Source organism: Canis lupus, chromosome 25, assembly GCF_003254725.2.
Source record: "Canis lupus dingo isolate Sandy chromosome 25, ASM325472v2, whole genome shotgun sequence".
NCBI lineage: Eukaryota > Metazoa > Chordata > Mammalia > Carnivora > Canidae > Canis > Canis lupus.
In genome coordinates, this window is record NC_064267.1 from 7749962 (window position 1) to 7764804 (window position 14843).

General features: G+C 38.1%; 1 protein-coding gene across 4 annotated transcripts in view; it reads right to left on the bottom strand.

Annotated features, from left to right (window-relative positions):
- BRCA2 (BRCA2 DNA repair associated) overlaps positions 1-14843 on the bottom strand; it is a 63642-nt gene that overhangs the window by 42329 nt on the left and 6470 nt on the right. For all 4 annotated transcript variants that reach the window (XM_049101152.1, XM_025462540.3, XM_049101151.1 and 1 more), the window contains 7 exons: positions 11145-11253; positions 10473-10519; positions 10338-10378; positions 10049-10160; positions 9252-9301; positions 8892-9003; positions 166-1272 (listed from right to left, as the gene is read on the bottom strand). In XM_049101152.1, the coding sequence (XP_048957109.1) occupies positions 166-1272; positions 8892-9003; positions 9252-9301; positions 10049-10160; positions 10338-10378; positions 10473-10519; positions 11145-11253 (1578 nt within the window). The remainder of the gene's footprint in view (positions 1-165; positions 1273-8891; positions 9004-9251; positions 9302-10048; positions 10161-10337; positions 10379-10472; positions 10520-11144; positions 11254-14843) is intronic.

The following is a 14843-nucleotide window of genomic DNA, read 5'->3' on the forward strand; positions in this document are numbered from 1 at the left end:
CAAAAAGCTACAGAAGGAAAACTTTCGGTAAGCAGGCAGTATATTTTCTAGAAAGATGAGAGAGACACATATTCAAATAAGAGAACTTGTCACCATCCCTAAAACTATATGCATTATTCTCACTCACACAGACACACACAGATACACATCCCCACACAGAGGTACCTGAATCAGCATTTGTAAATGTCAGGGGTCCTTCAAAAGCATTTGCTTCAAATTGGGTCGAAAGGTTAATTAGTCTTGACTCTTGGTCTTTCTGTGTTTTCAGGCCTTGATTAGATGTTTCATCATTTATAACGTAAATAAACTTTTTTGTTTTCTTTTTCAAACTAGATATTAAACCTAAATTCTTCAAAGCTACAGAAGTATGTTTGATAGTTGCTGGCCAGCTTCCATCATCAATTGAACTTGTACATAAAGAATCCTCTTTCTGAGAGCAAATAGTATGTTTTTCCAATCCACTTTCAGAGGCTTCAGGTTCTTTAAAGTTTGGATTAGTCATATTATTTGAGAACATTGCATTGGACATCCCTTCAGGTGATTCTCTTATCCTGAATATAGACTTTCTGATACCCTGAAGTGGAGAAGCTATTAAAGTAGTTTCATATATTGCTTGCTTTACCGAAACAACGGAATCTTCATGAGATTCAAGACACTGCCCTTCGTTTATCTTATTTACTACTATTTCCTCATTTAACGTCTTCTCTGAATACTTTGGTACATTTGAAATCTGTGGCCAAGAATTTTCCAAAGTAATGAAGTTGGTGCATTCTTTATCTGTGATTATGAGGTCTTTTTCTGAATTATTTTGGTCATAAGAAGTATGCAATAGAGGTGTTTTCTCCATCTGAGCTCCATTTAGACTTGAGAGGGTTAGGTCAGACCATCCAGAGGCTGAAGACAGTACAATTTCCTTGGAGATTTTGTCAGTTCCATTCCCAAAGGGCTTCTCATGTGTTACATTCCAATCTAATGGATGACTGTCATTTGGTTCCATTTCAGATACCAATGAATGTTTATTTTCTTTCATTTGCTTTTTAGCTTCTTCACATTCACTGGTTTTTGTCTCATTAAAAATATTTTTCCTAGTTTTGCTAGTTTTTATTTTTTGTAGATTTCTTGTTTTATATTTAGGAACACATAATGAAAAACTATCTTCTTCTTCAGAAACATCTAGAACTTTTTCATGTACTTCATCCTCTAGGACATTTGGTGTAGACTTTACAAAATGGTCTTTGGTGCTATTTACTTTACCAAATGAATTCCCCAAACCTGTTAAAATTTAAAACAGAAGTATATTAATAACATTTCATAATAGAGTCATATAATTTACACTATTCTTACGACCTTTCTCATAGAAATAGTATATACTAAATAGCCCATAAGGCAGTATTTAAAGGGTTATCCTGAGTGCTAGCTTAGTGCCAGAGTGCCACCCTTCTACGGTTCTTCTGGTAAAGACTGATTCTAATGTCCCCAAAGCCTTTTAGTCATATTCCAGGTCCTAATAACCTTTATCAGCTCTGCACAATTAAAACTCAATCTTAGGATATATATATGCAATTTAACATTCTAAGATTTATCAAACTAGATGTTCCAAATAAATTTGGGCCCCAGGGCACCTGGGTGGCTCAGTCAGTTAAAGGTCCAGCTCTCGGTTTCAGCTCCAGTCATGATCTCAGGGTCCTGAGATGGAGCGCCATGTTGGGAGTCAGCTTGGGGTTCTCTCTTCCTCTCTACCCTTCCTTATCCCCTCAATGCTAAGACAAACAAATCTAAAAAAAAAAAAAAAAAAATCTGTGGCCCTAAAATAAGAGTAAAATATGATTTTACACACACACACACATATATACACAGTTATCCAATCATACACATTTATACATACACACATACTAAGAAAAATGCAGGAGGAGGGGCAAGATGGCAGAAGAGTAGGGACTCCAAATCACCTGTCTCCACCAAATTACCTAGAAAACCTTCAAATTATCCTGAAAATCTATGAATTCGGCCTGAGAATTAAAGAGAGAACACCTGGAATGCTACAGTGAGAAGAGTTTGTGCTTCTATCAAAGTAGGAAGACGGGGAAAAAGAAATAAAGAAACAAAGGCATCTAAGAGGGAGGGGCCCCGCGAGGAGCCGGGCTGAGGCCGGGGCGAGTGTCCCCAAGACAGGAGAGCCCCGTCCCGGAGGAGCAGGAGCTGCACCAACATTCCCGGGCAGAAAGGGGCTCCCAGGGAGTTGGAGCAGGACCCCAGGAGGGCGAGGATGCCCTCGGGTTCCCTGGGACAGTAACAGAGCAACTGCGCGCCCAGGAGAGTGCGCCGAGCTCCCTAAGGGCTGCAGCGCGCACAGCGGGACCCTGCGGACCCGGAGCAGCTCGGAGGGGCTCGGGCAGCGGCTCCGCGGAGGGGGCTGCGGCCCCGGGAGCAGCTCTGGGGGCTCGGGCAGAGGAAGAGGCTCCGTGCGGAGGGGGCTCCGCGGTTCCAGGAGCAGCTGGGGGGGGGGCGGCTCCGGCGGCGGCTCCGCGGAGGGGACTGCGCGGCCCGGGAGCGCGAATCCAACAGCGCAGGCCCCGGAGCACAGGGCACCGGGACACAGCCCAGGATCCAGCCTCCCCCGGGCCAGGCAGAGGCCGGGAGGGCCCAGGACAGCAAGGACGCTCCTGTCCCAGCTGAGCAGATCAGCAGCCCGCCCCGGAGCCTCCAGGCCCTGCAGACGGAGACCTCCGGAGTTCCTGCGGGGGCTGACTCCAGGGCTCCAGAGCTGGCCCCGCCACTAGGGCTGTTGCTCCTGGGGCCTCACGGGGTAAACAACCCCCACTGAGCCCTGCACTAGGCAGGGGCACAGCAGCTCCCCCAACTGCTAACACCTGAAAATCAGCACAACAGGCCCCTCCCCCAGAAGACCAGCTAGAAGGACAATTTCCAGGGGGAGCCAAGGGACTTAAAGTACACAGAATCAGAAGATACTTCCCCCGTGGTTCTTTTTTGTTTTGTTTTGTTTTGTTTTGCTTTTTGATTTGTTTCCTTCCCCCACCCCCCTTTTTTCTCCTTTCTTTCTTTTTCTTTCTTTTTCTTCTTTTTTTCTCCCTTTTTTTCTCTTTCTCTTTTCTTTCCTTCTTTCTCTCCTCTCTTTTTCTCCTTTTCCCAATACAACTTGCTTTTGGCCACTCTGCACTGAGCAAAATGACTAGAAGGAAAACCTCACCTCAAAAGAAAGAATCAGAAACAGTCCTCTCTCCCACAGAGTTACAAAATCTGGATTACAATTCAATGTCAGAAAGCCAATTAAGAAGCACTATTATACAGCTACTGGTGGCTCTAGAAAAAAGCATAAAGGACTCAAGAGACTTCATGACTGCAGAATTTAGAGCTAATCAGGCCGAAATTAAAAATCAATTGAATGAGATGCAATCCAAACTAGAAGTCCTAACGACGAGGGTTAACGAGGTGGAAGAACGAGCGAGTGACATAGAAGACAAGTTGATAGCAAAGAGGGAAACTGAGGAAAAAAGAAACAATTAAAAGACCATGAAGATAGATTAAGGGAAATAAACGACAGCCTGAGGAAGAAAAACTTACGTTTAATTGGTGTTCCCGAGGGCACCGAAAGGGACAGAGGGCCAGAATATGTATTTGAACAAATTCTAGCTGAAAACTTTCCTAATCTGGGAAGGGAAACAGGCATTCAGATCCAGGAAATAGAGAGATTCCCCCCCTAAAATCAATAAAAACCGTTCAACACCTCGACATTTAATAGTGAAGCTTGCAAATTCCAAAGATAAAGAGAAGATCCTTAAAGCAGCAAGAGACAAGAAATCCCTGACTTTTATGGGGAGGAGTATTAGGGTAACAGCAGACCTCTCCACAGAGACCTGGCAGGCCAGAAAGGGCTGGCAGGATATATTCAGGGTCCTAAATGAGAAGAACATGCAACCAAGAATACTTTATCCAGCAAGGCTCTCATTCAAAATGGAAGGAGAGATAAAGAGCTTCCAAGACAGGCAGCAACTAAAAGAATATGTGACCTCCAAACCAGCTCTGCAAGAAATTTTAAGGGGGACTCTTAAAATTCCCCTTTAAGAAGAAGTTCAGTGGAACATTCCACAAAAACAAGGACTGAATAGATATGATGACACTAAACTCCTATCTCTCAATAGTAACTGTGAATGTGAACGGGCTTAATGACCCCATCAAAAGGCGCAGGGTTTCAGACTGGATAAAAAAGCAGGACCCATCTATTTGCTGTCTACAAGAGACACATTGTAGACAAAAGGACAGCTACAGCCTGAAAATAAAAGGTTGGAGAACCATTTACCATTCGAATGGTCCTCAAAAGAAAGCAGGGGTAGCCATCCTTATATCAGATAAACTAAAATTTACCCCGAAGACTGTAGTGAGAGATGAAGAGGGACACTATATCATCCTTAAAGGATCTATCCAACAAGAGGACTTAACAATCCTCAATATATATGCCCCGAATGTGGGAGCTGCCAAATATATAAATCAATTAATAACCAAAGTGAAGAAATACTTAGATAATAATACACTTATACTTGGTGACTTCAATCTAGCTCTTTCTATACTCGATAGGTCTTCTAAGCACAACATCTACAAAGAAACGAGAGCTTTAAATGATACACTGGACCAGATGGATTTCACAGATATCTACAGAACTTTACATCCAAACTCAACTGAATACACATTCTTCTCAAGTGCACATGGAACTTTCTCCAGAATAGACCACATATTGGGTCACAAATCGGGTCTGAACTGATACCAAAAGATTGGGATCGTCCGCTGCATATTCTCAGACCATAATGCCTTGAAATTAGAACTAAATCACAACAAGAAGTTTGGAAGGACCTCAAACACGTGGAGGTTAAGGACCATCCTGCTAAAAGATGAAATGGAAATTAAGGAAGAATTAAAAAGATTCATGGAAACTAATGAGAATGAAGATACAACCGTTCAAAATCTTTGGGATGTAGCAAAAGCAGTCCTAAGGGGGAAATACATCGCAATACAAGCATCCATTCAAAAACTGGAAAGAACTCAAATACAAAAGCTAACCTTACACATAAAGGAGCTAGAGAAAAAAACAGCAAATAGATCCTACACCCAGCAGAAGAAGAGAGTTAATAAAGATTCGAGCAGAACTCAACGAAATCGAGACCAGAACTGTGGAACAGATCAACAGAACCAGGAGTTGGTTCTTTGAAAGAATTAATAAGATAGATAAACCATTAGCCAGCCTTATTAAAAAGAAGAGAGAGAAGACTCAAATTAATAAAATCATGAATGAGAAAGGAGAGATCACTACCAACACCAAGGAAATACAAACGATTTTAAAAACATATTATGAACAGCTATACGCCAATAAATTAGGCAATCTAGAAGAAATGGACGCATTCCTGGAAAGCCACAAACTACCAAAACTGGAACAGGAAGAAATAGAAAACCTGAACAGGCCAATAACCGGGGAGGAAATTGAAGCAGTCATCAAAAACCTCCCAAGACACAAGAGTCCAGGGCCAGATGGCTTCCCAGGGGAATTTTATCAAACGTTTAAAGAAGAAACCATACCTATTCTTCTAAAGCTGTTTGGAAAGATAGAAAGAGATGGAGTACTTCCAAATTCAATCTATGAGGCCAGCATCACCTTAATTCCAAAACCAGACAAAGACCCCACCAAAAAGGAGAATTACAGACCAATATCCCTGATGAACATGGATGCAAAAATTCTCAACAAGATACTGGCCAATAGGATCCAATAGTACATTAAGAAAATTATTCACCATGACCAAGTAAGATTTATCCCTGGGACACAAGGCTGGTTCAACACCAGTAAAACAATCAATGTGATTCATCATATCAGCAAGAGAAAAACCAAGAACCATATGATCCTCTCATTAGATGCAGAGAAAGCATTTGACAAAATACAGCATCCATTCCTGATCAAAACTCTTCAGAGTAGAGATAGAGGGAACATTCCTCAACATCTTAAAAGCCATCTATGACAAGCCCACAGCAAATATCATTCTCAATGGGGAAGCACTGGGAGCCTTTCCCCTAAGATCAGGAACAAGACAGGGATGTCCACTCTCACCAATGCTATTCAACATAGTACTGGAAGTCCTAGCCTCAGCAATCAGACAACAAAAAGACATTAAAGGCATTCAAATTGGCAAAGAAGAAGTCAAACTCTCCCTCTTTGCCGATGACATGATACTCTACATAGAAAACCCAAAAGCCTCCACCCCAAGATTGCTAGAACTCATACAGCAATTCGGTAGCGTGGCAGGATACAAAATCAATGCCCAGAAATCAGTGGCATGTCTATACACTAACAATGAGACTGAAGAAAGAGAAATTAAGGAGTCAATCCCATTTACAATTGCACCCAAAAGCATAAGATACCTAGGAATAAACCTAACCAAAGATGTAAAGGATCTAACCCTCAAAACTATAGAACACTTCTGAAAGAAATTGAGGAAGACACAAAGAGATGGAAAAATATTCCATGCTCATGGATTGGCAGAATTAATATTGTGAAAATGTCAGTGTTACCCAGGGCAATATACACGTTTAATGCAGTCCCTATCAAAATACCATGGACTTTCTTCAGAGAGTTAGAACAAATTATTTTAAGATTTGTGTGGAATCAGAAAAGACCCCGAATAGCCAGGGGAATTTTAAAAAAGAAAACCATATCTGGGGGCATCGCAATGCCAGATATCAGGTTGTACTACAAAGCTGTGGTCATCAAGACAGTGTGGTACTGGCACAAAAACAGACACATAGATCAATGGAACAGAAGAGAGAACCCAGAAGTGGACCCAGAACTTTATGGTCAACTAATATTCGACAAAGGAGGAAAGACTATCCATTGGAAGAAAGACAGTCTCTTCAATAAATGGTGCTGGGAAAATTGGACATCCACATGCAGAAGAATGAAACTAGACCACTTTCTTTCACCATACACAATGATAAACTCAAAATGGATGAAAGATCTAAATGTGAGACAAGATTCCATCAAAATCCTAGAGGAGAACACAGGCAACACCCTTTTTGAACTCAGCCACAGTAACTTCTTGCAAGATACATCCACCAAGGCAAAAGAAACAAAAGCAAAAATGAACTATTGGGACTTCATCAAGATAAGAAGCTTTTGCACAGCAAAGGATACAGTCAACAAAACTAAATGACAACCTACAGAATGGGAGAAGATATTTGCAATTGACATATCAGATAAAGGGCTAGTTTCCAAGATCTATAAAGAACTTATTAAACTCAACACCAAAGAAACAAACAATCCAATCATGAAATGGGCAAAAGACATGAAGAGAAATCTCACAGAGGAAGACATAGACATGGCCAACATGCATATGAGAAAATGCTCTGCATCACTTGCCATCAGGGAAATACAAATCAAAACCACAATGAGATACCACCTCACACCAGTGAGAATGGGGAACATTAACAAGGCAGGAAACAACAAATGTTGGAGAGGATGCGGAGAAAAGGGAACCCTCTTACACTGTTGGTGGGAATCTGAACTGGTGCAGCCACTCTGGAAAACTGTGTGGAGGTTCCTCAAAGAGTTAAAAATATACCTGCCCTACGACCCAGCAATTGCACTGTTGGGGATTTACCCCAAAGATACAGATGCAATGAAACGCTGGGACACCTGCACCCCGATGTTTATAGCAGCAATGGCCACGATAGCCAAACTGTGGAAGGAGCCTCAGTGTCCAACGAAAGATGAATGGATAAAGAAGATGTGGTTTATGTATACAATGGAATATTACTCAGCTATTAGAAATGACAAATACCCACCATTTGCTTCAACGTGGATGGAACTGGAGGGTATTATGCTGAGTGAAGTAAGTCAGTTGGAGAAGGATAAACATTATATGTTCTCATTCATTTGGGGAATATAAATAATAGTGAAAGGGAATATAAGGGAAGGGAGAAGAAATGTGTGGGAAATATCAGAAAGGGAGACAAAACGTAAAGACTGCTAACTCTGGGAAACAAACTAGGAGTGGTAGAAGGGGAGGAGGGCGGGGGGTGGGAGTGAATGGGTGACGGGCACTGGGGGTTATTCTGTATGTTAGTAAATTGAACACCAATAAAAAATAAATTAAAAAAAAAAAAAAGAAAAATGCAATCCCAATGATCCGATTTAGGTAACTTTTGGTATTAATTACTTTCTAATGAGAAAAGGCCTTTACATTTTGTTATTATTCTTATCTCTGTTGTGAGTTATAGGTTTTGTTTTTGTCATATTAGTATCTTTTTTTTTTTTTTTGTAAGATTTATTTATTTGAGAGAGAGAGCACACACAAGCTGGGGTAAGGGGCAGAGGGAGAGAGAGAGAGTAGCAGATTCCCCTCTGAGCCAAACACAGGGCTGGATCCCAGGACCCTGAGATCATGACCTGAGCTGATACCAAGATTTGGATGCTTAACTGACTAAGCCACCCAGGTGCCCCTACAATAACATCTTGAATGGTATTATCTTACCATAATTAAACATGTTCCTTTAAATCAAGTTAGCTTCAGGGCACCTGGATGGTTTAGTCAGTTGAACATCTGACTTCGGCTCAGGTCATTATATCAGAATCCTGGGATCAAGCCCCGCTTTGGGCTTCTTGCTCAGCAGGGAGTCTGCTTGTTCCTCTCCCTCTGCCCTCCCCCTGCTCTGGCTCTCTCGCTTGCGCTCTCTCTCAAATAAATAGATAAAATCTTACATAAAGTTAGCTTCTACATACAGTATGTTCAGTTATTAAAAAGGAAAAGCAATGTATTTTCTCTTTAAGAAAGAAAGAAAGCATACTTTGATGATGTCAGTTAAAAGCAGTAGCTCAATTAAACAGAAGGACTTACTTTGACTTTTAGCTTCCCTTTGATTTTTGTTTTCTTTGCCTGGACCACAAGGGATAAACCGATCATTTTTCTTCAGACTTTCATCATGGTTAGAAAAACAGCTTTTAAAAATCTGCAAAAGTTATATTTTAAAGTTACTAGTATAAAAACTCTCACTATGTATATATATTCAACTTACAGACAGCATTACTCCATATGAAGTAAAGAAAATCACATATCTGATCAGGCTTTGAGACTTTCTCAAAGACTTAGATAAATCATAAATTGAAGAAATGAATAATGTACGATAAATAATTTTTCAAAGCATTCTAAAAATGTAAGTCACTGCAACAGCATAATCAAGTTATGATATTTACTTACAGCAGTAGTGTCATTAGGAAATACAGCTGCAGATACTTCTTCATCTCTGACTGTAAAAAAAAATTTCAATTTATCTGTACTGTAATTATATACCATATACTAAAGTTAATGTGAAAAACTTAAATATTTTTTGGTCAGACATCAAAAGTCACATATACTACTAGAGTAAATGATGCAGTTGAAACAAAATGAATGGACTCAAGAATGGTAATTAGAAAGGTAAATCAGCATAAGCTACATTCAATTCCTTAGTACCATTCATAGATACATCTAAGAAATTGTGGTTCGATGAGCCGGACTTTAAGGGGATACTATCCATAAAGACTTAGGAAATCAGATGGAGCTATGGGGTCATGACTTAAAAGATAAAGCTTGTAAACTTTAGCATTTATTTCGATAAAAATACTGTCTAAAGGTATATTTTATGTTAAATACTTCTTACTTTTTAACATGCTTTTATCTGTTATTTCATCTGAGCAAGAACAAAAAACACAAAATTCCCAGCTAAAGAGAGAAAAATATGTAATGTATTTTTGCTAGAAAAATAATTTTAAAAATCCTAGTTTGCATATAAATGGACTCCTACAAAATACCACTCCTAGACCACTTAATGTACTTATGATTTGTTCCAATCTACACTAAATAGAATTATTCTGAACTACTAACACACTTATCAAAGATAGTATTATCTAATCTAATAATTATCTTTTCATATATTCTTTTTGTCAGAAGCATTATAGATGACACTGTATTGGCATCATCTACCATCTTACATAATACACATTTGATAGTATTACCTATTAGCACAGTAGAACTAAGGGTTGGTGGTGTGGCTAAAGAACTTGACCAAGACATATCAGAATCCACCTCAGCTCCTAGACTTTCAGAAATGCGTTTTGGTGTCTGACCCTGAAAATAAAGAAAATATTTCACAGAAATGCACTGATGACTAAGAGCATTTTTTCATTTATCATTTTCTGATACATAAGATTGTACATACATATTTCTATAAATATGGGCAAAGGTAGGACATTGTCAGATTTTCAATTGTCAAATTTTCAATTACTACACAATAAAAATACTTACCTTCATAAGCTTCGGTGTATGAAATAAGCTTCCACATACCACTGTGGGTAAAATGAGGAGAAAATTACTACGTTTTATATATTTTTTTTAATTTAAGAGTATTCTAGAAATTAAAAGCCTTGTTTCTAATCATACCCGACTTTTCTCTCTGTGGTGTTACATGTGTACATCGTAGAACAGGACTAAAATGAAAAAAAAAAAAAAAAAAAGACAAATCCTTCAGATTATTCAAAGATAACAAAAATGGCAAGAAGAAACATGATATTTCTTATTTAAAAGAAAAAGGACTCTCAGTCACATTATTGGACTTATACTACTTTGTAATATTTTGTTACTTTTTAAAAAGAAATCTCATGAAGAATTAAGTAACTACTAAATTATGTTTAAAATGTCCACTAAAAGTAATGTATAGATTACTCACAAATTTCAGCTTCTAGGAATTTTATGTTTTGAATTTAAAAATTATGTAAAGTGAATCTATAAAAGCACCATATTCTCTCAAATGATTCAAAATACACAAATAATTTATTTTAAGCTACTATTTCAAGGGCATTGTTTTTCATCATTTTTGTAACTTAAAAACTTTATATCAACAAAAAACAATGAATTAAACATTATAAAAAAATAAATATTTCTAATGTAAAAATTATAATAAAGGTCTCAACCTAAAAATTACTTAAAAATAGAAGATCCTCTTTCATGCTCTTAAGTCAAAATATTAGCATGAAAATTAGATGCATTTCTATAAAACAAATAGCACGTGCAGGAAAATTTTTCATTTAAATATTTTAATATCACACATCATACCTTTCACTAAGATAAGAATTTAGAGGTGGGCTGGTAACATCATTTGCTCGATCCATTTTAGACTTCATTGTGCAACAACTTTTATGTTTACTATCGGTAATATCCTTTCCTGAAACAGTACAGTAATACAGTGAGAATGTATATGCTCTGGATTGTGAATTTTCATTCTCTGGAAGTTTTTATTCTTATTTTTATTTTTATTTTTTTTAAGATTTTTATTTTTTGAGAGAGAGTATGCCAGCATGTGAGCACGAGCAGGGGGAGGGGGGAGAGAGAGAGAGAGGGACAAGGAGACTCCCTGCTGAGTACGGAGCCTGACTTGGGGCTTAATCTCAAGAACCTGAGATCATGACCTGAGCCGAAGGCAGACACTTAACTGACTGAACCATCCAGGTGCCCCATCTCTGGAAGTACATAAAAACAAAAAGTCTCATCTATTCTGGGAAGGAGAATGTATGGAGAGTTCAGTTTGAACTGGTTTCTCAGTTTACTGATTCCTCCCAAAAGGGTATGTCTCAAGGGATAGATATCCCCTGCCCCATTTAACAAGTATTAAGTATATATGTATGACACTTTGGGAAATTTAATTCATGACAGCTTTAACTTTAGAGGGTTCATAATATAGTAGGAGAAATTTTTTGAAATTCCATACAAGTGAAATGCAAAACAGAATTAAGTCACATGTACTATGGTATTATGGAGATTAAGAATAAAGAAAAGGACATTTACTAAAAACCTACTAAAGTACCAAATCTGATCATATCACTCTTCTGCTGAAAACCTTTCAAGATCTTATTCTCAAGATCAGGCTCAAAGACCAAAACAAAACTCCCAGGGTAACAAGGACTTTCATGATTTAACTTAATTTCTATGACATTCTTTAACACTCTACTTTTCAACCACTTGCATATCCTGCAAGATTGCTTTCACTATAGTTCTTTACAAACTGCTTCTCTTTATTTTTCTTGATCTGGAATATCCTCTTGCAGGCTTCCATTTTGAAACTCCCTCCCCTGGAAAAATTTAGTGGTTCCTAACATGAAATAAAGTGATTGCTGCTGCCATATGTTCCCAGAGTTTATTATGCACCATTCCTACTTTCCCTAATAGAATGTGAGCTCCTTGAGGTAGAGATCTTGTCTTATTTATCACTGTATCCTTATGAACTGCAATCAATGCCTGGCGTTACAGTCACACCACAATTTCTGGTTGAATGAATTAGCCATGATTAGAAAATAAATCTGTTGTTGAACACATTTACTTTCAAGCAATAGTGCTCAGAAAGGGTTTCTAAAGCTGTATGTGGCTCCGTCAAATGCCATTTACAGTTTTTTTCAATATTGCTATTTCCTATCACAAATATGGCATTCGAGGCACTTATTAATCCTAAAAATTGCTTTAAAACAATAGTTTGGGGACGCCTGGGTGGCTCAGTGGTTGGGCACCTGCTTTCAGCCTAGGGCGTGATCCTGGAGTCCTGGATCAAGTTCCTCATCAGGCTTCCTCCATGGAGCCTGCTTCTCCCTCTGCCTGTGTCTCTGCCTGTGTCTCTCTCCGTGTGTCTCTCATGAATAAATAAATAAAATCTTTAAAAACAACAACAGTTTAATTGGTCCTATGATCTCCAGCTTAGAAAAGTTTTGGGAAAAATAAATCATGTCCGTGTTAATAAAATAAGGCAAAGACCAAACTGAGAACTGTTTGTAGCAGCACAGACAAAACATATTTTCATTTCTCAAGTAACAGGAAATGGCCATAATCACTAATAAGCCAAATATACATGTGAATTAAAGACCCTACTTTTACAAAATATCTAACCTCCTTCCCTTTTTTTTTTTCCAACCTCCTTCTCTAACGGGACTTTTAGTTAAAGATACTAAAAAGCACCTAATGTATTAAAATATTCACCTCTTTCCCATTCACTTTAACAAATATCTTAATTAGGAAAAACACTGCAGTTAAGTAAACCAAAAAATGAGATACTCCTATACACTTATAATAGAATGGTTAAAGTCCAAAACAAAGACACCACCAAATGCTGATGAGGACCTGGAGAAGGGAAAACTCTCATTCACTGCTAAAGGAAATGCAAAATGATGTGGCCACTTTGGAATTTAGTTTGCAGTTTCTTACCAAACTAAACATACTTCTATCATAAAATCCAGCAGTTGTAATCCTTGGTATTCTCCAGATGAGTCTGAAAATTTAGGTCTACACAAAAACCTGCACATTATATAGCAGCTTTATTCATAACTGCTAAAACTTAGAAGCAACCAAGATGTTCTTCAATAGGTGAATGAATAAGCAAACTGGTACATCCATATACAGCATTATTCAGTGATAAAAAGAAATGAGCTATAGCGTGCCTGGGTGAGTTAGTTGGTAGAGCGTTGGGACTTTGGCTCAGGTCATGATTTCTGAGGTCCTGGAAGGGATCAAGCCCCCTGTCCAGCTCTGTGCTCAGCAAGGAGTCTGCTTCTCTCTCCCTCCATCACCCACTCATGCTCTCTTTCTCTCAAATAAATAAACAAAATCTTTAAAACTATACAAACAAGAAAATGTAGAGGAAACTTACATTGCTAAGTGAAGACAAAAAAATGAGCTATCAAACCACAAAATGATGTAGAGGAAACTTGCTAAATGAAAGAGGCTAGTCTGAAAAAGCTAACATACTGTATGATTCCAACTGAATGACATTTTGGAAAAGACAAGATTATAGACAATAAAAAGATCAGTGGTTGTCAGGGGCGGGGGGTGGGTGGGATGTGAACGGATGGAACACTAGGGATTTTTCAGTCAGTGAAACTATTCTGTAAGACACTATAATGGTGGATACATGACATTATGTAATTGTCAAAATCCACAGACTGATATAAAGAATGAACCTAATGTAAACATATGACATCAGTTAATAATAAAGTATCAGTTCTGGCTTAGCAAATGAAAAATCTAAATGTAAAAAATAAAAAGTAAAAAAATGAACCAGGCAAAAATAAGTTCATACCCAAATAAACATTTCCCAAGTAACCTGTGAATTGCATAAATAGGCTGAATAATGGTGAGATTAAATTCAGATGATTTTATGCAAAAGGAAGGACTGCTGAGAAGCTGAAATAGCACATTTCCCTATGAAACTTTAGGGATAATTCTTTTTAAAACATTAGATGTTAGAACTAAATAAGTAGGTTAAAAAACAGCTTAAGTCTTAGATTTTAATACTAAATTTAAGCTACACAAAACCAAAAGGTTTCAGGAAAGCACAATCAGAATTATTTATGTACTATAATCTTAAAAAAATTTAATTTCTTTGCAGCAAGCCCAGAGTAGCCCTATTAATTCTTTCCTAACCTTCCCTAATTATAGATAGACCAATTCCAATAGGTTAAATTAGAGAATAAACCAGTGATTCTAGGTATGTCTTTCAAGTTTCAGCCTAAACTGGTTTACGGATATTTTCCTAAGCACATTAAGATAGCTGCTCCCTTTACTATGCCCACAACATAGCACTTTGTATATGTTCCTACTATAGCATATACTATACCAGTGTATTTATTTATATATTTTGGCCTATACAAGACTGAGTTCCTAGAAGTCAAAAGCCATCTATTCATGTTCGTATCCTTAATGCCTACTAAGTTGCCAGGCACAAAATAAGCATGGAATATTGAATGAAAGATGCCCCCTTTTCTGTGCTCTGCA